Genomic DNA, 22,112 nt, shown 5'->3' on the forward strand with positions numbered 1-22,112 from the left:
ACTATGAACACTATTTTGTCTATGTCTTCTGCTCATAACCCGTGATACCTGAAATCACCTCTTCGACGACCTGCTCCTTGACCTTCTCGATACTCGGCGTCACCGGCCGACTCTCCCGATCAAAGATGCGAATGTGCTGCCTCTCCGCCACGTACTCGCTGTCAGCGTACCCCAGCAGGCCGCCAATATCGGAGCTCTGATGTCCCTTGATGCGCATAATCTCCGGCGCGGCGTAGTTGACGAGCGCGCGACCGACCTCGACGGGCGTGCCGCCCCACAGCTTACCCGTGGTGCTGGGCGCGTGGAGGCGGTCCACGACGACGAGGCGGACGGCCTCCTGCTGCGCGAAGTTGCCCTCGACGTCGAGGACGCCCGCGGGGAGGAGACCCGCTTTGCGGAGGAGGGCGCTGTGGGCTCCCGCGTCGATGTAGAGCGTGCCGTGGGGCTTGAGACCGTGGATGAGCCAGAAGTGGCGGTCGCGAATGGGGTCTGTGGAGGGGAGGAAGCGGGTGTGCAGCGGGGGCTTCTCGACGGCTTGGTCTATGTGGAGGGAGGCCGTCGACTGCGCTAACGGGTCTTCGGTGTGGTCGTGGCCGTCGTGGTGGTTATCGGGGTCCTCGCCGTCTGGGGCGGCGCCCAGGTGCGGCGAGGAAGAGGAGGAGGTGTACTTTTGCTGGGCTTGGACGTAGCGGACGATCTTGACGATGTTGCCCGGGTTGGAGGAGCGGGTGATGACGGTTGTCACACCTGCTTGCGTTGCTAGCCTTGCGGCGACGATTTTGGTCATCATGCCACCGGTGCCGAGGGCGGATCCCGCTGTTGAGACTTAAGTTGGGGAAAAGGTCGGGTTAGCTTAGGTGAGACTGAGGCACCCCCTTTTCCACTACATGGGAGGGCGAGAGGGGGGAAGGGTTTCTGCCTGCTTACCGTCTGCTTGGATACTTGAAATGTCCTCAACAACCTCGATTGCCTGGGCGTCGGGGTGTGCTCTGGGGTTCTTGTCGTAGAGGCAGTCTACGTCCGTCATGAGGAACAGCATGTCCGCGTGGACCATACCCGCGGCGATGGCGGAGAGGGTGTCGTTATCGCCAAACTTGATTTCTGAGACGGCTAGCGTGTCGTTCTCGTTCACAATGGGAATGACGCCCATATCGAGCAGCTCGTTGAATGTGTTTTGGGCATTGAGGTACCGTGTCCGCTGCAAATGTGTGTCAGCAGCTTGCCTACTATAGTTGTCCGTTTCTGAGCTTGACCTACATCTGCAATGTCGTTTCTGGTGAGCAGAATCTGTGCGACGGGCTGTCTGAAGTGGCCGAACAGATCGTCCCATAGGCTGATGAGTCTACATTGGCCGATAGCCGCTAACGCCTGCGAGTATTGTTCAGCTTGAGCAACTTCAGAGATCGAGGGCCTGAGGTCTGGAAATGTACCTGTAGTGTTGACAAGTGCTTTGGCCGTCTGTCCATTTCCATCCGAAGAAGACCAACACCGATGGCGCCAGATGAGACAATGACCACCCTATGGCCATCTTTCCTCAACTTCACGGCCGTCTCAACAATAAGACTCAGGATGGAGAGTAAGGGCTGATGTGTCTTCTCGTCCACGATAGAGCTGGTGCCTGTGCGATGAGTTAGCACATGGATCATTGAAGGATACAGCACTTTTGAAGACTCACCAAGTTTCAGCACCACCGTCAGAGGTTTCCGGCCCTCGCGGTGCTTCATGTCTGCAGATGGTGGAATCTCAAGTCAGTCAAACAAATCTCGTAAGGTCATCCGGCCCGTTGCCCAAAATGAGAGATAACGACATCAACTAATAAGTATAAATAAAGTAGTGTCAAGAATGGGACAGCCACGATCAACGCAAGAAGACGCCCAAGCAAATGGCACCAGGCGCATTACGTAGGAGGGGAGAAAAAATAACTGGATCCCTTTCTTACACATAGGACCACCCGCTTCCGCCATTGCCAGAGTCAGAGCCCAGCACCGTTGCTTCGAGTTGGTTAATTGTGGGACGAAAAAAAGGATCCGCCTGGTTCTGATGTGGTGATGTGTGCAAGGCCCCTGGTCGGTTTACCGCGCCCTTTCGTTGTCTTTTGACTTGTCGGTTGCGTGTACCTTTTTTTCTTCCGCTGAACCTATGACTGGGCCGGCGTGGAAGTGTAAAAAAAAAAACTGGCCCGACATCGGGATCGTCCGGTGTAGAGGAAAGGCGGGAGAACGCCCGGGAGTTGGGCTGTCAAAGACGCCTGTGATTGGGCGATATACTGACCCTAAAATCCGGGGGGGGTTGCCGTACATAGTGCACCGGGCATCTTCACCGTTGGTCTTGATGGCCCGGCCCATTGTTGCCATTATCCCTGCCTACCAAAAACAACCCGTGGTATTCCCATTATGTCTCGATTAAGAGAAAGAGCTGAACCGCCGGTCAAGTCATTTCCACGTTGCGTTGCATACTGAGTGGAAAGGGCGCGCCCTCGGTAGATCTGCGGTCTGCCAGTTACGACAACCGGCAAGATGCTAGGACATCGGACTTATGGTTCAAAAGGATCAGATAGCAATTAGTTGACTCAAAGTCATTTGCGAGATCATTGAATGAAGTTCTTCAAAGAAGATACAAGCTTTGAGATGGCATAGGAGGAATGTTGCGCTCTCTTGGTTCGCAAGGAATGATGGGACGACGGAGTGCAACAATTGTCTTTACGTAGTAGGTATCCATGAAGTGGTACCTCTGGCCAAGTACCTACCACCATCACATCGAAGGGTTTATCGATAACGGCCAAAAATTCCCGATCTTCCAGCAACGACCTCCATCCTTGACCAACCACCACCCGATCCTCATGTTGTAGACGCCCATCATCAGCGACAAATCTCGAAGCACAGTTGAATTCTCAACCACACGACGCCCAAAATGACAATCCTCGACGACAAACAAGCGGCGGCACTGGGCCCCTTAGCCTCCTCGACAGCGACCCCTTCCCCAACAACATCATCATCACCACCCGCGCAACAACCGCAGCAGAAACAACCACCGCGCGAGCTCACCAACGACCCCGCTCGCACCGGTTTCGACCCGCAGACAAAGTGGTGGATGAACTACTTCAACATCCTCACGGGCCGCATGACAGCCGAAGGCGCCTTCCACTACCGCGAGGCCCGGTACCGCGCCAACGAGGAGCGCGACTGCAAGCGCTGCGAGGAACACCGCGACTGGCTCCTCGCCTTCTCCCCGACCGTGCGCTTCCTCAACGAAAAGATCGCCGGCCTCAACGGCACCCTCGACGCGTCCAACATCCAGTGCCGCCGGTGCCCCGCGCGCCTGACCGAGGACGGCGAGGTCCACCGCCAGTCGGGCGGCTTCAGCCCCGCCCACGGCATCATGATCTGCGCCAACGAGGTCAGGGACCGGAAGCACCTGGAGGATACGCTCTCGCACGAGATGGTGCACGCGTGGGATCACCTGCGGTGGAAGGTGGATTGGATGGGTGATCTGGATTTGAAGCATGCAGCGTGTACAGAGGTAAGGTTGCGTCCTGCGCCGGCTGATCCCGAGCAGAGGCGGAGAGAACGGGAGAAACTGAACTGACGGGACGGCAGATCCGAGCATCGATGCTCAGCGGCGAGTGCAGATGGACAAGAGAGGCTTTTACAAGAGGCAACTGGAGCCTGTCTCAGCAGTTCCAGGACTGCGTGCGGAAGCGCGCGATACAGTCCGTCCTCAACCGACCCAGGTGCAAGGATGATGTGCAGGCGACCAAGGTGGTGAACCAGGTCTGGGAGTCCTGCTTCAGCGATACGCGGCCCTTTGACGAGGTTTACAGGTGATGGACGATGACGACAGGATTGGGCTCGTCCACAAAACGAGCGTGTGTAAACAATACCCCCCTTTATTCATGTACTATTTCTTCCTACTCTCACGGAAGACAACACCGGGAAATATAGCAAAATATTTGGACGATGGCTATGCTTCTTTGGGTTTCTTGATACTCTGAAAACGACGGACATTAAGAACACCAACTCCCGTACATGCAATTGGAAACACCTTTCCCACTCCCGAAAACCCCAAGCTGTAGATCAGAGCCCGCCTGAATACCGCAAAGAAGAAGAAAACGCCGGTAATCCTACAAGGGCCGTTATGCCTTGATGGTATGTATGCATGAATCATAAGGGTCATTAATTAGGAGCTCTTCTCACGGTTGGCGGCTCTCTCGCCCTTCACACAGTGCTTGACGATCCACGGGTGGGTCTGGACCTGCTCCAGGGGTATTCTCTTCTCGGGGTCGAGAACAAGCAACTAGAGATGATGTTAGCATTCGTTTTTGTGTATCATGAATTTGAATAAATGCTGCCTCACCTTTTTGATCAAGTCCTTGGCCTCGGGACTGACAAAGGACGGAACCGTCATGTCAGCCCGAGCTATCCTCCGCTGCGTCATCACGGGCGTATCCTCAAACGGTGCCTCGCCAACGAGAAACTCATACGTCAAGACACCCAAACTCCAGAGATCAACCTTCTCGTTGTAGTAGTTGTCCGAGCTACCGGGCTTGATCATTTCTGGGGGCAGGTAGTCGAGGGTACCGCACATGGTGTTGCGACGGTTGTTGGGGGCGTGGACGCTCCAGCCGAAATCGGAAATCTTGATCTCGCCGTGGATGCCCATGAGGATGTTCTCGGGCTTGATGTCACGGTGAATGACGTGCTTGCGGTGCAGGTAGCGCAGCGCCGAGGCCATCTGGGCAATGTACTGCGCCGACTTCCACTCGGGGAACCTGCTCTCTTTACGCAAGTGCTTGTACAGCTCGCCCTTGCCAGCGAACTCGAGGATGAGGAAGACGCGCTTGCTGTCGTGAAAGTGGCCGTACAGCTGGAGGATGTTGGGGTGGCGCAGGTTACTCTGGATCTCGATCTCGCGGCGGACCTGCTTCTCGACGCGGCCCTGCTGGAGTTCGTTCTTGTGCAGGACCTTGAGGGCGCAGATGAAGCCGCTCGTGCGCTCCCTCGCGAGGTATACGCGGCCGAACTTACCCTTGCCCAGGGGCCGGCCAATCTCAAACATGCCGAGGTGGAAGACCTTGGGCATCGAGGGCTCGATGACGATGGAGACGCCGGACTTGCGCTCGATCTCGACAACCTCGTCGGACGTTCTCGAGGAGCTAGAGGGCAGGGGTTTTCTTGCGGGCGATGCCGGGTTCTTGGCCTGTCGTTGTGCGTTTTGTGATGGCAGCGTTACCGAGGCGACGGCATTGGTGCTCTGGGACTGGAGGGCGACCTTGATGAGGTTCGGTCTGCTCGAGCTCTGGGAGAGCTGTGATGTCTTCACCAAAGTCTACGGGACAATCGTCAGCCATGATTTCACACAGCGATTACACATGTGTCGACGAGACCGACCTGAGTCTTGGAGTAGAGCTTGCCGCCATCGACAGGCTCGTTCTCGTCGTTTACCGACATGCGCTCAAAGCGCGATTCCAGCGTCCGAGTCGCCATCTTGCTATGTGATTGTGGATGGAGATGTAGCAAGTCGAATGTTCCCTGTTGGTTAGAAAGAGTGCACTGGAGGGTTTTTGAATCAAGGAACCTGGAGTTGGTTGTCAGGTTATTAAGAAAGGTTCTCGGGTAACGATGGACGAGCTAGGTGTGGGAAGCTAAACAACGGGGGTGAGGATGGTTGCCAGGGGAACGACGGCGCCGGCGCCAGGGCAGCGACCCGCCCCGCTCTTTCAGATCTCTCCCCCACTTCCCACTTCCTGGGCGACCGACAGCCTCAACTTTGCTAGCCGCTGTCAGCTTGATCTGACATGGTCAGGTTTTCCAAGATCCGTGTTGGCTAGACCGTGTCTTTTTGATTGACTCGCTTCTTTCATTCATGTTTGACACCGTGCACGTGGCTCTCGGCCTACTAGTTTGAGCCGTGTTGTTTTCGAGAGACCGGCGATGAGCAAATGCACCAACGACATGCCCTACGAACGGAGTTTGTGAACCCAATTGCCTTCATCCATGGTAGCTGTTGGTTATAGATCAGCTCTGGACATAGGAGCAGAATCAACTGCGCGTGGGTGACGTCGGAATACCGAAGGAAAGCAACTGGACCGTAAATAATAGATTGTGCGCAATTAATACAGGTCAACTACTGGCTACCTGTATAGTCCAGTAACGATATCTGGAGCTTCTTTCCTCAGTAATTCCTACCTCGTGTAATTTAGACCGCCTCTATACTGAAGTGGTCCTCCAAAACGATATCCTTGAAAATTTTCTCTATACATATATACGTCCCGCTTCGATTCAAGACATACCAGCTGTGGCTGCGTAGTCTGAGTGTTGCATCTTCAAGCTCTCAGTGCCGCATCTAACGAGCATGAAGCCTGCCAATCCCGGCAGACTCCCACCTGGGCCATCGATTGGGGACCGACCTGGCCAGCTGGGCTCGATTCCGAACCCAATCAGGTTTGTTGCCGCTCTTGTCGAGCTCAACGTGTCTCGAAGCTCTAATAAGCATAGTCCGCTCTTGTGCCCCCTTTTCAGCCAAGGATTCCTCCAACAACTCGGCCGAAGGCGGAGGTGGCGACTGCCGTAATTTGAAGAATTCTCTCAGTTGCGAAGTACTCGCGTAATGGTGCAAGTGCTCCTCGACGTGCCGATACGCAGTGAAAGCAGCGCGCCGTCGGGCGTTCCACTCCACAGCGTCCATGTTGACGCAGGCCAAGAGGTACTTCCCCATGGCCGTATCAGCTCGCTGGACGGCTCTCTTGAGCTGATTGAACTGATCTTTACCGATATCGCGCCTGATCCCAAAGAACATGTTGAGCAAAGCCGACCCGTATAGCCATTTACAAGATATCAAGCCTGCGAGAGATGAATAACTTGTACAATATAGGGCCTCCAGATCTGCCTTTTCGAGCACGCCATATTCCAAGAGCAATATGTCTACATCGACTTGACCCCACATTCTCTCAAGTTTGGCGTTCTCGTGCCTCAGGCCTCCTTTGCGCAGAGAGAAGAAAAGCCAGGCACATCGCCAGTAGATGTAATTGACCCAGGACTTGCTCAACCTGGACTCCGGGGGATCATTTCTGGAAGCATTGATCACTGCGGATTGGAGTTTTTCTTGCCAGTCTGGGGCCGCCAGGTATCCCACAGCTGACGGAAGGTCAAGTTGAAGCCATTCCTGGTCTACTTCAGGTGATGTTTCCGGCAACGCCTTGAGTTCTCCCCAGGTCTTTATATCGTCGTGAGTGCGCTTGGTGAGGCAGGTGCCATTTTCATTACCAGGGCAAACCTGTGAAGAGATACGGAGATGAGTATCCCCTAGATACGCTTCCCAGGATCGAGGTGTGAGGTTTGAAGGAAGAGGATATCGATCTTTGTCTCTTTCTAGTCTTCCAAGCCATTCTTTTGGTACCGGAACTTTGAGGACTTGTCCGCATCTATCGCACAGAGCGTGCGTCTTGACGCTGGGCCCCAACTCCTCGATCATTGCTCGGAACGTGTCCAAAGGAGAGAGACGGTTGTCGGATGACTTGGCAGTAGGAGCGACCCTCGTGGTCGGGGCAGCGCTGCGACGTAGGCCAAGGCTGTTGAACCGTGGTCGAGGAGCTTGAGATCGACCAGCTTGAGGTCGACCAGCTTGAGGCCGACCCCAATGTTGCTGTGGAGAGTGGTCCATGTCTGAAAGTCCTTAACTTATTGGTTCTCGGGAAAGCTGTTGTGGTCCTCCTTATGTAGTATCGGTCGTGAATTCGAGAAAGATGAAAGATGAACGAATATTATGGTGGCTAGGGAAGGCATCTTAACGCTTAATATGCCACTCAGCTGTTATATCGGAGGAACCCATTCCATGAGTTACAGCTATAGTTCGTTAGTTGTTATTTATCAAGTACCTTTCTCCGGTGGCTTAGTAAAGCTCACCCAATGACCTGTTGATCCTATGGGCGATGGATCGATTTGCAACATACTAATCTATCTCCATCAGAGAAGCAGTAGGGTTCAATGTCGGCGGCACTCATCGCTTCACAGTCAGACCCTACAATCCCCTGAGGGGGTCTAATGCCTTTCGAGCCTGCAAGATCTGCTTGCTGTCCGGCTTGTTGTTACTCGTCGTCGATTACTTAGCCAAGTCAATAGAGTCCATTTTCATCGTTGCGTTCCAGTGTCCAACATTCAGGATACATAATTCCCTAGGATTGAATTTGAAAGCCAATCGTGAATATGATTTCGCATCATCAGTAGTCTCAATAAAGATAAGCAGTATTGCCAGCCGATGTCAATTATTTCCGCACATTCATCCACACGTTCCATCTACGCTCAATAACATGACAAAATCACCATGATCGTTAAGCTTGTGGCAAATAAAGATGGAAATATGCGACAAGCTGGGTACAATTTGAGCTTGAGGCTACTACACCAGCAATGGTGATGGCCTAGCATTCCCCGAGAGTGGTTGATGCCTACATCTCAGGATGATAAATTAGAATGCCGAATCTAGTAATGAGGTACTCCCACAGCGACACATGTCGCCACTTACTCAGATACTTTTCAACCGACAGTGACCCGTGCTTCCCTCGTTGGTCTCCTATTATTAAGCAGCCTGGATCTCAAAGGTTTAAAACGACTGTTTGAAATTTAAGAGGCTCGAAATGGAGAAACCATCGGAACGGACTGTTGTATTTCTCAACGGAATGACGACGGAAATAAGTATTGGTGATTTATCGGTCAATAAAACATCCTGGAATTCATATTTGTTATTGTTGAAATTCGGGCTAACGAGGGATATCAGTAAAACAGGTGAGGCCTTCTTTCTGCAATTCCGCCTTGAACTTCTATCGAACACATCGAACACATCATACGCCCATACAAATTACTGATGACACCGAATCTAGGTCTCGGGTATCCCACTGGGTGTTGACTCAAGGGAGAGTTCACGATAAAGGTGGTACAGCCTGGGCAAAAGCTTTCAGGGTTGCTCGCATCCATAGATAGGTAGTGGAGATACGTACCTAGATCTCATCCGATCATGAGAAAGCCTCATATACCCCCTCGACTCCATTCCTGTCACCAGCACAGCAGGCGCCCTCTAGGTCGGGGGTCAGGTCAAACTGTGGCGTGGGTGGTGGAATGGTTATGGTCAACAATCAATTCATACACCAACCAGCCTACTCGACGACAGGCTTAGCGAGTACCCGAGTTCGAATCCCAGCATGAGCGCCAAGAGATGTAGCCCCCAATCGGCACCGGGGGGGTGAACTCTTTTGTATTTTTGAATAAGTCGATTTATATTGAATCAGCCTCGGTGTAAGTCGGTGAGTGACGAGTGACGTCTGGCCCGTCACCCTCACCGAGACAAGCAGGGATCTGGGTCCCGAGACTCCTTCGTGTTCCCCGCCAACCCCACCATCACCACCTCTCTCGCCCCAACTGAACTAGAGCTCCAACTGCAAGCCAGCAACTTTACCTCCGATCCGAGCTGCACCACCTCCAATCCTCAACCTCCCGCGAAGCTCATCATCCATCCTCACCACGAACACCCGCCTGCGCGCGCACTACCCAAATCCCACACAGACCGGCATAATCCACACCAAAAGTCAAAAAAGCAAGTCTCGCCCAAGATGAACCACATAACCAACCCAAACGAACCCTTCCCAACCCCCTCCGCCCTCGCCGCCGCAACAACAACCCACACCCAGCGCAACTTCCGCGTCGCCTCCCGCAAGCTCCCCATCTCCAAAGCCGGCCCCATCGACGACATGACGGCCTCGCTCGGCATCCCCGTCCCCGAAATGATCTTTGGCGACAACCTCGTCTCCGTGTCCCACGTGCCGACGGGCTGGTCCATCGCCTTCAACGCCTACGACGCGCTCGACGCCGTCGACAAGACGGACAAGAAGATGCTGCAGGTCGCCTACGCGCGCGACTGGTCCTCCTCGCGCGAGAAGACGAGCGCGGGCATCAAGGAGGTCGTGAAGCCGTACGACTGGTCCTACTCCACCGAGTACCGGGGGACGCTGGAGGAGCCGACAGGAACCGCGGGCGCGCAGCAGGAAGCGCAGGAGAACAAGAACAAACTCGAGGAGACGACGACGAGGATGATACCCCTCGAGCTCCTCAAGCGCCGCGACCCGATCCTCTTCTTCGACGACGTGGTGCTCTTCGAGAGCGAGCTCGACGACAACGGCATCTCGATCGTCAGCGTAAAAGTCCGCGTGCACGAGAAGCGCATGCTGCTGCTGTGCAGGCTCTTCATGCGCCTCGATAATGTGATTGTGCGGATCCGGGACACGAGGGTGTACGTCGACTTTGAGACGGACGAGGTCATTCGGGAGTACACGGCCAAGGAGGATAGCTTTGACAGCGTCAAGCGGGTGAGTTTCCCCCCCCCCCCCTATTCCTCCTTCTTTCTTGTTCTCTCTATTATGTTAGAGACCATGCCATGCAATCTCCTCGACTTGGAACCTGCAATGCTAACGAACTACCCCGCAAAGTCACTATTCATGGAGGGCAGGTTGCCAGATGACATTGTCATCGCGCTGCGTGATCCAAACCTACTCTACAACCTGCTGCCGACTGTGGAGCAGACGGTACAGAGCGTATTCCTCAAGAAATGAACACAGAGTTCTCAGTCCCTCGCGTATTGCTTCAAAGAAATACCCCTCCTCGCAAGGGGGATGGCTGGCGTTATGGGTTAACGAAAGGCGTTTCGGACGAACCAGGGAAAAGTATCACGACATTGTAGGTATATCACATTTGCCTCGAGAAAATCAAATGACCACTTGTGAAGGAAGTGAATTAAGCTCTGTTTGTGTGTGTCACTTGACTGCAGTCTTTTGGGGAGTCGTAAATAATGAACCGCATCGACGACATACTGTCAACAAGGTATGGATAACAACGCAGCGTATACGCTAGAGCTCAACATCAGCTAAACCGCGGAGGAAGCCCTCCCAACCCAGTCCGTACAGGTACTTGACGGCTTCATGAACATAGAATACGCGCAAAAAACTCCCACCCTGTCCCTCATAAACACCGTGCCCTCCATTTTGTTCACCAAGCCAGTAATCCGTCAGTACCAAAGACAATCTTGCCCTCCTCTCTCTTTCTACCGTGCATCTCGGTTGGGTGATGATCCCTCCGTCATTTCTTCAAACTCGAGCTGCCAGCGGTCAACTTCTCTAAATTTGCGCGTTGCCTTCTTCAGCTCGTCGGCACTGCGCGTGGGGTCGCTGCTCTCCTGGCTCTCGAGAACGTCGTCCCGAATCGGGGCAAAGCTGTCACCCTCGAATCCCGCTTCGGGTTCCGCTCCAGTCTCCGCCTCTGTCCCTGCTTCACCCGCAACCTCGCCCTCGCCCTCGTTCTCCTTGTCCGAGAGTCTGCGGCTGTAAGTGCGTGTTGACGCACGAGTGCTAGGTGCCGCTGTTTTCGCCTTCCCTCCCGCCGCCGTGGCGCGGCCACCACGGGATGGTGGCCTATTTGCCGTGCTACGGTTGAGAGGTGTCGTCTTCGCCCGGCGCGAGCGAGTCCTCGTATCCGCGTATGAGAGCTCGTCGTCATCCTGGGAGGCGTCGGAGTTGCGTGCCTCCTCATCCTCAGAGCCGCCCACGCTATAAGGGTCCCGATTCTTCTTGGAGCGTCTGCGCGGCAGCATGCCCGTCAAATCCGCTGTCGTAACCTTAGGCGCCTTGGCCTGCTTCTTCTGCTTGGACTTATTCCTTGTCGCTGGGAAGTTGGGCGAGTGGGTCAACGAAGGCGGCGAGGAAGCATCGGAGATGTTGCCATCTCGCGTTGGTGTGGTAGGCGCTTGGCGGCGGCGCTGTTTGGCAAGTGTGCGAATGTCGGGCCACGCCTCGTTGTTATCTTCCGAGTCGCTGCTCTCAGGAGGTGCCATGATGTCTTCTTGATTCGGAGTAACTGGCCGCGGGAAAGCAGAAGGTCTCGTGGGAGTCAGAACAGGAGAAGGCAGCTCGGAGAGCTCTGAATCACTGTCGTCATCGTCATCCAACTCAGGCGCGGGCTCGGATTCAGTCCTTGACGCCTTTCCCGGACGCTCAGTGTCCTCGTGGCTCTCTATGCTCTTCCGCTTCCGTGAGCTGGCGCTTGTTGGCTCAGCGTCTTTTTCGGCGGGCTGAGAATCCGGTGCTAGAACTTGCTGCGACTCTGACTCGAGCTCAGTTGCGGGAGCAGGTTGTGTTCTGCGGCGATTCTGAAGAGGCGTCGACTCGGCCTCGGGCTCAAAATCTTCACCATCCTCATCGTCGGACTCGGACCCTGACGATACCTCAATCGGCCTCTGTGCGCGCTCCTTCTGCGCCGTCCCTAGAATACTTGGTTCTCGTTGACGGCGTTTAAACAGACCAATGTTGAAGGTCGAGCTGATACTAGGCGTGCCACCGACTCCACGACTACTTGGTCTAATGGGCGCATCGTCCTTGTTGATGCTGATACTCGGCGCGCGACCCTTTCGTCTAAAGTGGCTCACACTGAAATTTGAGGCTTCGGATCGCGGCGCACTTGGAGGCGCAGCGGCATCATCGTCATCATCGCCGAGAGTCGTGTCAAGTCCCGTAAACATATCGTCGTCCAAATCCAACCCCGTCGTGTCCCTGCGCTGCTGAACTGGCGTTGCGCGTGTCTTCCGTCCCACTTCGACCGACGAATCCGACTTTTGCTGTTCGCTGGATGTCTTTGCCTTGGAAGCCGCCGTTTCGACTGCGTCCTCCAGCTTGCTCACATTATCGTCCAACGCATGACCCGCCTTGCCCGGCACCTGCCTCTGGCGCAAGCTGGAACTCCTGCTTAGACGCGTAGACGGACCTTCCTTGAAGAGAGATGTGTCCTCCTCTGCAAGCTCCTTCCTAATGACAGAATGTTCGCGATCGCTGTGGCTGTAGATATCGCTGCCTGACGCGGGCGCGGGGCTCGATCTTGCTTCAGGCGCGGCGGGCACAGCTGCGACTGGCTGGGTTGGTGCGCGACGCGCTCGTTTAGGTCGTGGCATGGCGGGCACTTGGTGTTAATGGAAACTGCAGAGTGCCTGGGGTGACAGCTATTCAATACTATGTAAAGGTGTCGTGAAGAATTGTCGTACGGATATCTGACCGGGGCGTCAGGCTGCTACCTATAGTGATAAGACGGGGGAGGGTCTGTGATATTTTGATGTGGTGTGGGAGGGAAACGCCTGCGGGCCGGACGCGTCGCGAACTCCAACCTTGCAGGTCCAGCTCGCGACCCACTCCCAAATTGAAAGCAGAGAGCTAGCGCCACACCACTAGCCACAATTTGACTTGGAGAAACTGTCAACAAGCTGTCACAGACTCACAGTTCATTATGCATGACGTTATCTGAAGTTTATCGAAAGGACGTGTTGCTAGTAATGGCTTGGTCTATTGGTTGGTAGAAAATGTTTCATTAGGGAGCTGAGACCTCGCTCTTCACCATCATGTCTCCTGAGCCGAATGTATCCCAGGTATCTGTGCATCATCCCATCCCTTTGCCTCGACTCTATCTGTTTTTTTAGTGATATACAAGGTGTTTTACATGAATGTTGTACATTGTTTTTGTTTATCCGTGCCATGAGTGGTCACTAGATAAGTGCCTGACCCATGAACATGCTCTCCTTAACCTCAGCAACGACGTCCTTCTTGTCATCCTTGCCAACAAGCACAATGCCTCTTCCACGTCGTCCCATGCGACCCGCTCTTCCCAGGCGATGGATGAAGTCGATGGTAGTGTGCGGGACGTCGTAAAGAATAACGTGGCGGACAGCCAATGTGTCAATACCTCTAGAGGCCAAGTCGGTGGCAACAATGACCTTGGTGTTGGGCAGCGATCGTTTGCCTGGTACGGGGGCCTCTGGTGATGACACTGCGCGCAAGGGTTCTGAAGAAGTGAAGGCTTTCAGCATTTCGGACTGGCGGCTCTCGGCTGCGTCCCGGTTCAACGCAATAGCGTCGATGCCCTTAGATTGAAGGTATTCAGCAACCTCCGTTGTCTTCTCACGTTCGTTGACAAACACCATAATTCGGCGGACGTCGATTTCACCTTGGATCGGGCCCTCGTGCTTGGAGGCTTCTCGACCAATAGTGTAGATGGCATCGGCGCAGGCCAGGTTCTTGTTGTTGCGGTAAGGGTCCTTGACAACATCAATGACACCGAGTTGAACTCTTCTGGGGATAGCATGAAGGTTCGGCGTTGTGATTCTCGTCATGTTGGGGAAGTTGTTGGCGAGGTAATTGTCCAGTCGTTTGGGTATTGTTGCTGAGCAGAGTATGAACTGCTTCAAGGACGGCATCGCCCTATCAATGATGGTCGTGGTAACGGGGGCAAAGCTTCGGTCAAAGAGCGAGTCCGCCTCGTCGACAATCAGATGGGTGACTTGAGAGAGGACGTTGGGATCGGATTCGGCAATCGAGGCTAGCAGGTGAGGCGTCGTGACAACCATGTCGACACCACGCGGCGAGTACAGATTGCGCTGGATCGTCAGGGCCTTGAGGTTGGCGGAGAGAACCTCTGCCTTGAACTTGACGGCGTGCGACAGGGTTTTGGCCACCTTTCCAACCTGTTCCACAAGCTCTGCAGAAGGGACCAGAACGATGATGCGAGGTCTAGCCATGGTCGGGTGAGGCTCGTCGAATGCAGACATTTTCTTGGACTTGGGGCCCTTATTGGCCTTCTGTTCTCTTTCCTTCTCCTCCTGGAAGCGCTTCATGAAGGACTGGATCTCAGGGTTGGCTTCCTCAGCGATCTTCATAGCGTTGACGGCCGGCAGCATGTACGCCAACGTCTTGCCAGAACCAGTCTCGGCAGCAAGTAGAAAGTCTTGCCTCTTCTCGCCCCGGACTTTGAAGGCGCTAGCCTGGCCCAGCATGGCTGGAATAGCAAGCCTCTGGATGGGCGTTGGCTTGATTTCCACCATTCCTCGCAGAAGGTCATCCTTGATGCCGTCCTTCATTATGGGTAAGAGGTTGAATTGGTCGAACGATTCGTATTCTTGCATTTTGTCTTTCAAAACATTTCTCTTTCCGTATGAGACCCCCGCTAGAGACCGTTGCATTTTCAAAGCCTTTCGCGGATCGGAAGAGGTCTGGGAATCGCCTCTGTTGTACCTGTTTGAAGAGCCTCTCCCATCCCTCGAGTCCCTCGCGTTGGGTGGACGTATCGTGCGCTTTTCGGGTACTCTCGCAAAGGTCTGGTTCATACCACCAAAAGGTCCTTCAACTTGTCGTCGTGGCGGTCTGGCATCTCGGTTTCGGGGTCGTGCAACATCGTCTGAAAGGACCATTCGTGATGGCTTCCCCTTGGTGGCTGAGCGGAAGCCGGCGCTTTGTGTATACCATGGCGAAGTCGCTAAGCGCGGGAAAGACTGCGGTCGCAATGTCAAATGACACTTGGGGCACAGCGATCCCAGCATTCGCGACGACATTGTGGGCGATCGCAAAGGAGTCGACACTGGGCCTGAAGCTTGATGATGAAGGACCGACAGACACTCTCAACCCCTGGCCTCGAAATTTTAGGAGCTCAGTTGGAGTTTTCTGCGCCAGACCCCCCACGTAATCGGTGTGGTCTAAGCTCCGTGCCGACCTTTGACAGCGCCACCCAAATGCCAGGGGACCGTCAAAACAGTGTCGCCTGCTGATCTTAAGCTTTCGCGTCAATCTTTTTATTATTCGAATCAACTGCCAATTATCAGTTAAAGACCAGGTTAGAATTAACTAGCACATACATAAAAACACTCATTTTTCTTAGTGCAGAACCATCATAACAAGAGTTGGCACATTGTGTGCATTACAGCCAACAACGAAGTCTGCGGAATAGAGATCGATTCCAACTAAAGTAAGTCACTTGCGGACTCGTGGCTTATAAGTTTATATGAGAGAAGAAGTAAGGCATTCTCCATACTCTGGAACAAGAGCATTCCGTGCTGTAGGGCTGGCTGGCCCAAAGAACGGACTCGCCGTGCATGTCTTGGTCAAGTCTTGGCCGAGGATCTGGTAGTGGTAGCTGTGGCTGTGGCGCTTTGCAAGGAAGTGCCTGAGCCTTTTAGGCCCTGTCGCCTTCTGATGTTCCCCCCAAAACCCGCACTTTAGAAGTTCAGCTCAAATCATCCGCCCAGTCGATCCCGGCCCCGTGGAACCTCCCTTGGCCTCTCAGCCCCATTGACCGGTGCCTCTTGCCGAGCGGGCGATCCCCTATTTGATTAACCTGGTCCTAAGAGGTCACCTATCCCGTCCCAATCTACGCATACGGATAAACCTCCTTTGTCTCCTTCATCGTCACCCGCTCAACATCCACATATCCTTTCCCCCTTATCATCCTCGGATCTCAAGTCCTGTGAGGACACGATCCCATAATCAACTTGGGTCGGAAAGCATGTGTATCCAGAGGTGACCAAGCCGACGCAATGAGTGCCGATCTCTTGGACCTCGACAGCTTTTATCAGAGCCCTCCGTCACAACAAAACCAACCGGGGGGCCAACAAGGCCAGTTACAACCGCAACGCCCGCAGCAAGTAACGGCATCGTCGACGGACCTCTTTGACTTTGCCTCCTTTACTAGCAACAGCAACAGTGTCGGCAGCAAGCCCGCGGCGGCACCCGCTCCGGCTCAGCAAACCGTACCATGGCCTAGTTTTGAGCCGCAGCAACCAAGTGGTGCTGCCGGCGGTGGCAGTAGCAGCAGCGGTGGATGGGGTGATTTCGGCGCTTTTTCATCGGGCTTCACCTCCTCGTCGACCTCAAACCAGGAGCCGAAGCAGAATCTGCAGAACGTCGAGGACGATGACGGATGGGGTGACTTTGAGGTTGCGGAACCTACACCCACTCAGCGCTCTTTCGTGCTGCCCCCGCAGACGAACAAGGCGAGGTCATCACCGCCGCCCAGGAACCGCATCGCGCGCGCCTCGACGTTTGATCTCATGACCAACAACCTCGTTAATGTCGTCGACATGCCCTATGGCTCGGGCCTGTCGCCCATTCCCAGTCCTGGCCTCCCGTCGCCGAACCAGCAACCCGGGGCCCGTTCAGGACCTTCATGGCAGCATACAAACCGACAACCTAGTCCCGGATTATCGTGGCAGACTGCGAACACCAAACCGGCAATTAGCCCAGGGTTCTCATCTCAGGCGTCCTCGGCCAAGCCGCAGCCGAGCCCTGGATTCTCCAGTCAAATGTACGGAACTCAGAAGAAGTCGAGTCCGAAGCCAGCTAAACAGTCGGATCCTAACATTCTCTTTGATGCTGAAGAGTTCGAGCTTCAAGGAGACAACGATGACGATGACGATGATGAATTTGGAGACTTCGAGACTGTTCAGACTCCCTTCCCAGGCGCGGACATGAGCCCGACCCTGGACCCAAGGCCGCCGACCCAACAACAGCCACCACCGCAGCCCGCAAAGCAACAACCACCTTCCATGGACCTCCTCTCTCTCGACGATGACTTCACTCCAGTCTCTCAGCCTCCACAAAAGAGACCTCAGCTCTCTTCTTTGAATCTCAACGCGCCCACATCGCCGTACCCCCAGGCTCCCAAGTCGCCCTCCTTCCAGGAACGTAACCCCTTTCCAGGGCTCGGTCTCACCACACCCACTTATGGCGACTTCAAGAAGGAGGAAAAGAAGGACGAGAAGCCCGAGTCGCCTACGCCCGTCACAGCCTGGCCAGCTTTCGGACAGACCTCACCCACGAAGCCTTCCGCCGCTAAGAAGCCTTCTGCTACCACCAATCTTCAAAAGACGCAGGAGGAGGACGAGTGGCCAGACTTTGAGGATTTCCCCGACGACGAGCCTTCTGCGATTGATTCTTCCAGGCCCCCGGAGAGCTGGGATTGGGACGCAGTCGACGGCGTCAAGTCGTCCACTCCAGCTCCAGCTCCTAAATCCAGCACCACTAGCACCGCCAAGAAAGCAGCCCCTAAAACCAAGAAAGAAGCATCACCGGCAACAGCCTCAGAAATCCCCGACGACGCCCCGCCGCCCATCAACATTCCTCCTCCCTCCGTCATCCTCTCCATCTTCCCGCAGTTACTCGACCTCGCAAACTCATCACTCTTCAAACCCACGTCCCAGCTAGCGGCACCCATCCGGAAACGCATCCTCGAAGACCCGAGCACAGTGATCTTCCTCCGCGGCTACCTTCTCCTCGCCACCGTCGCCGCCCGCGTCATCGCGGGCCGCAAGCTCCGCTGGCACCGCGACAAGTTCTTGTCCCAGGGCATGGCCATCTCCGCGGCCGGCGCAAAGGGCATGAAGCTCGCGGGCGTGGACAAAGCGCAATCGGCGCGCGAGGACCGCGAGGCGGCGGACGTGGTAGGCGTGTGGAGGGAGCACGTCGGCAGGCTCCGGTCCGCCGTCGCGGCGGCCAACTCCACCGCCGGCGCCAAGAATCCGCGGGACCAGCTCCGCGTGCCCGAGCTCAACGAGACGATTCCCGTCTCGACGGCCAAGGTGGTGCCCACTGCGCCGAAGCCGTGCGTCATCTGCGGGCTGAAGCGCGACGAGCGGGTGAGCAAGGTGGACCATGAGGTCGAGGACAGCTTTGGGGAGTGGTGGGTTGAGCATTGGGGTCACAGGGCCTGCAAGAACTTTTGGGTCGAGCACGAGAAGCAGCTGCGTCAGAGGTAAAGGGAGACAGAGAGGGGAGTGGTTGTCGTAGTGGGCGGATGATGCGATTTACCTCGCATCTTGTATATAATTGCACTGCACATACATGATACCTCGAGTGCTTCATTTACATGCATTGACCGGCTAAGGTCTTTTTCCAAATATCAAGGGCATCTAGATTGACAGCTCAACAATTCTACAGGTGAAGCTTGACTGGCGAGGCCTTCAGGCACAGTGGCAGCTCGAACTGAAAATGTGCAAAATCGGCTTGAGTTATCTCTGCGGCAGTGGACCATTTCTCAGAGGAGGGCCAGGTGAGGAGCTGCGGGATGGGATCCTGACCGAAAATTCTATAGCGGCTCCAGCTGTGCATACCTACTGCCTTTACCCAGGCAAGGTAGCTCGGGTTGAGCTGTAGCTTATCAAGGAGCAAGGAAGAGGCGCAATGCAGTCATGTTTAGTGAATGGCACGGGAGGGCTGCTCTTGGATTTGTTGACGGTTTGATCTACCCCGCTGTTGAGCTGCCTCGGTCAGCCAATCCGGAGTGCTGGAGGTGCAAAGTCTTCAGAGACTGTCCATTGGCATCGCGGCTCTGAGAGCTAGGGTCTCAGCAGCGACGGATGGCCGGACACTAGTCAAATGTCGGCAACGGCATCGTATGGTGACCGGCTAGCGGGGAGGCTGGCATTGAACGAATAGCAGGGCGTGATTGTTTCTCCCGTGCAGTCCGCGTACCGGTAGTAAAGTGTGTGGCTTCGAGTTACACCAGATAAAGAGCTCTGTTTCTGTCGCAGGAAAGTCGAGAAACTTGACAGATATACGGGCGCCGGGTGCCATGTACTGTTGTATGAGCTGAGTCAATGCGGCGCAGGCGCAAACTCCAATGGGATTCCTGACATGCGATTTTGACAGATGGACGGCGTTTTGAGACCGGGACGAGTGGGAGGCTGGATCTGTCGGTGCCGTTTCGCTAAAGTGTCGGCCGCACTAGCCGGCCGCTCGCTCGACGTGTAAATAAGGGAAAGATGGCGGGGAGCCAAGCAATCAAAGTCACTTGTGCCCGCGCTGGATCACCGTTGACGCACACTGCAGCGCCGCAGCGTGGTGACGGGTGGAGCAGCAAAGTTCCCTTATTGATCGGGGCGTTGCCGTACCATGCTGGAGGAACCGAGGAGGTTTTTTGGGGAATTGGTCAGCTCCTGGAGCTTGGGACGCCTGATGCGCAGCGACTCGAGCCTGCGACAGCTCTGAGGAACTTATCTGTCACTGAGGTGCAGACTGCGATTGCGATCCGAGCGAGACGGATGATGGCCACAAGAGCCGTTTGGTCGCATGTCGCGTGTCGCAAGTTGGGCAACATATGCCAAGTTGGATTGGACACTTGTTCGATCTGAAAGCTCGCCAGCGAAAGGTCCGATGCGGCTGGGTCAGGCACCACTGGCAGCAGATCCCAGGTAGGCTAGCAATGCGCATTACTTTGAAAGATTCAACCCTGGAATGGAAGACGATTCGAGACGGTCGGGAATGCTTCTTCCCTGTCGTGTGCCCTGGCGGGGATCAGCCCGAGGGAGAGCTACAATACTATGTAAGAGTACTACTGACATGTACTTCAAGAGGCCGCCTGAACGAGGGCCCCGAGCCAAAGTTTGCACCCCACCATTGAGGAGGTGTAAGTGGTGTGAGAGACAGAGGAAGAGATGGATGAATAGGTCTATCGAGGCTCGTGTGCTGAGGGAGGCATCGCAGTCCTTGTGAATATGGCGTGCCTGTGATAGTGGCCGATACCTAGGCCAAAGATTGAGGCAGTCGAGGGGTTTTGGAGGGGACAGAGCTTGGATGCGAGACAGCTGGTCGCTTGGTGTCTCGTCTGCTCCATCTTCCGTCGTTACCTCACACCTGATCTTGCCGCATATCCAAAGTCGCATCCGTGAGTACCAGGGAAGACGGGAAATGGCAAGGAGGTGGAGGAGGTGGGTGTTTCCAGCTTCTTGAAGCCCGCCCGGACGGAAACTTGAAGGTTCCATGAGTGAGTGCCCCTCGAAAGGAAGGAGCCCAAGTGCTAGGTAAGCTCCATGTGGCGTGGAGGGGTCCCGTCCAAGGTGAAGTACCTACCTTGCCTACCTCACCTCCCATGCCTCAAGATGTACAGGCAAGATACCACTCGGGAAGCATGTGCAGGAGGGGCAGGATACTTGCTGTGACGATGGCCCTAGCGTTGCGACATGTATTGCTACGGCCAACTTCCGCCGATGAGGTACACGTGATCAATTGTTGCAGGGTGGGGCCATGGGTAGCCAGCGTTGAGGTCTGGATGCGCTTTCCTCTATTCACTGTCGTACCTACCCGGTCTTCCTGCCCACTCAAGCCCCTCACAGATCAGTCCCTTCCATCTTCCAGCGACGAGCTCCCCCGATTCTTTCCCCAGCACACCTAAGTACCATACCTTCCCTTACGCGACCCATTCTGGACCACAGACTTCCACTCAAGTATCCGCAAGGTACCTCTTGCACCACAACTTCCATTACACCCGACCACAGCTTAGGTACCTTACACAACCACCACCACCAGACACCTTCAATAGCCAGGCCGGGTACACCTGTCTTTCTGCTCCAACTCACATTATCGTAAGTACCTTCTACCTTTGCTTTTCCCAGCCCATCCAGAAAAGAAGGAGTTTGAAAAAAATACTGAGGCGCACTTTCCCTCCCATCGCTCTCACACACTCACATTTACCTACCGACTTTTTCTCCTCCCATTTTCCGCTCCCACTCTTCTTTTCCTTCACCTCACTTCTCCACGACCGACCTCACTTCTCTCTCCCGGCCTCCAACTCTTCACCTCTTCCACCTCTTCACCTCACCAACTCTTCCAAAACAATTCCTCTCACGACCGCCTCTTCAACTCTTCCACTCCCACTCTCAACCTCTCGCCCACACCCGAGCGCCTCTACCTCTCTCCCATCTACTCCTCTACCCCTCCATTTCTCAACTTTCCCGATCCACCACCCACTTCAATCCACCACCTCATCCTCCCCGCCACCCACTACGCAACTACACATCCGTCACCGCAAACGAGCTGCACCAACGCACTCCAACCTACCAATCTCTACAGACCGAAGCTTCCGCTTTACGGCTTCAATTCACTAACGTCCTGCTTTATTGCTTGACAGCTGAATTTCTACAAGTTTCACGCTTCCACGTCAGCGCATTAACTTGCAGCCAGTACCTTCCTGATCAAAAGTTCAGGAAAATACTACAGTAAGTTGCAGCACACAAAACTACCACCCCGCGCCATCATTACCCCCACTTTGAACGTGCAAGAGCTCCTGGCGTCAATCCGTCCACCATTTCAAGACGGGTCAGGGTCAGGCATAGCTGACCCTGAAAATCGTCACGCTCTATATGGTATAAAAAATCCCGACTACCAAAGTTACGTGCCACGGCCACGGTTTGGAGGTAGTGTCGATTCTCCTGTTCACCTTTACGCGTCCTCGGGTGGGGAAGTCGACGTGCCTGCCCTGGACTATCGGGAAAAC

At 54.8% G+C, this 22,112-nt stretch overlaps 8 protein-coding genes across 8 annotated transcripts; 3 read left to right on the plus strand and 5 right to left on the minus strand.

Annotated features, from left to right (window-relative positions):
- Positions 1 to 19: 19 nt before the first annotated feature.
- CABS01_13556 (glutamate 5-kinase) lies at positions 20 to 1,724 on the minus strand (the record flags this gene model as incomplete). The annotated part of the gene is made up of 5 exons (XM_060546898.1): positions 20 to 816; positions 928 to 1,198; positions 1,258 to 1,368; positions 1,431 to 1,618; positions 1,676 to 1,724. 5 exons carry the CDS (start codon positions 1,722 to 1,724, stop codon positions 20 to 22), a joined length of 1,416 nt encoding a protein of 471 aa, XP_060394722.1.
- Positions 1,725 to 2,910: 1,186 nt separating this feature from the next.
- Positions 2,911 to 3,824, plus strand: CABS01_13557 (peptidase M76 family protein; the record flags this gene model as incomplete). The annotated part of the gene is made up of 2 exons (XM_060546899.1): positions 2,911 to 3,519; positions 3,597 to 3,824. 2 exons carry the CDS (start codon positions 2,911 to 2,913, stop codon positions 3,822 to 3,824), a joined length of 837 nt encoding a protein of 278 aa, XP_060394723.1.
- Positions 3,825 to 4,176: 352 nt separating this feature from the next.
- Positions 4,177 to 5,483, minus strand: CABS01_13558 (uncharacterized protein; the record flags this gene model as incomplete). The annotated part of the gene is made up of 3 exons (XM_060546900.1): positions 4,177 to 4,293; positions 4,354 to 5,325; positions 5,388 to 5,483. 3 exons carry the CDS (start codon positions 5,481 to 5,483, stop codon positions 4,177 to 4,179), a joined length of 1,185 nt encoding a protein of 394 aa, XP_060394724.1.
- Positions 5,484 to 6,342: 859 nt separating this feature from the next.
- Positions 6,343 to 7,659, minus strand: CABS01_13559 (uncharacterized protein; the record flags this gene model as incomplete). The annotated part of the gene is made up of 1 exon (XM_060546901.1): positions 6,343 to 7,659. The coding sequence occupies one exon, from the start codon at positions 7,657 to 7,659 to the stop codon at positions 6,343 to 6,345; it is 1,317 nt and encodes a 438-aa protein (XP_060394725.1).
- A 1,939-nt stretch (positions 7,660 to 9,598) lies between these two features.
- On the plus strand, positions 9,599 to 10,594 carry CABS01_13560 (uncharacterized protein; the record flags this gene model as incomplete). Its single annotated transcript, XM_060546902.1, has 2 exons — positions 9,599 to 10,351; positions 10,472 to 10,594. The coding sequence occupies 2 exons, from the start codon at positions 9,599 to 9,601 to the stop codon at positions 10,592 to 10,594; spliced, it is 876 nt and encodes a 291-aa protein (XP_060394726.1).
- Positions 10,595 to 11,082: 488 nt separating this feature from the next.
- CABS01_13561 (uncharacterized protein) lies at positions 11,083 to 12,978 on the minus strand (the record flags this gene model as incomplete). The annotated part of the gene is made up of 1 exon (XM_060546903.1): positions 11,083 to 12,978. The coding sequence occupies one exon, from the start codon at positions 12,976 to 12,978 to the stop codon at positions 11,083 to 11,085; it is 1,896 nt and encodes a 631-aa protein (XP_060394727.1).
- A 585-nt stretch (positions 12,979 to 13,563) lies between these two features.
- CABS01_13562 (DEAD/DEAH box helicase) lies at positions 13,564 to 15,402 on the minus strand (the record flags this gene model as incomplete). Its single annotated transcript, XM_060546904.1, has 1 exon — positions 13,564 to 15,402. The coding sequence occupies one exon, from the start codon at positions 15,400 to 15,402 to the stop codon at positions 13,564 to 13,566; it is 1,839 nt and encodes a 612-aa protein (XP_060394728.1).
- A 978-nt stretch (positions 15,403 to 16,380) lies between these two features.
- Positions 16,381 to 18,597, plus strand: CABS01_13563 (uncharacterized protein; the record flags this gene model as incomplete). Its single annotated transcript, XM_060546905.1, has 1 exon — positions 16,381 to 18,597. One exon carries the CDS (start codon positions 16,381 to 16,383, stop codon positions 18,595 to 18,597), a length of 2,217 nt encoding a protein of 738 aa, XP_060394729.1.
- Between the last annotated feature and the right edge of the window lie 3,515 nt (positions 18,598 to 22,112).

Source organism: Colletotrichum abscissum, assembly GCF_030869225.1.
Source record: "Colletotrichum abscissum strain IMI 504890 chromosome Unknown Scaffold_46.1, whole genome shotgun sequence".
NCBI classification, from domain to species: domain Eukaryota; kingdom Fungi; phylum Ascomycota; class Sordariomycetes; order Glomerellales; family Glomerellaceae; genus Colletotrichum; species Colletotrichum abscissum.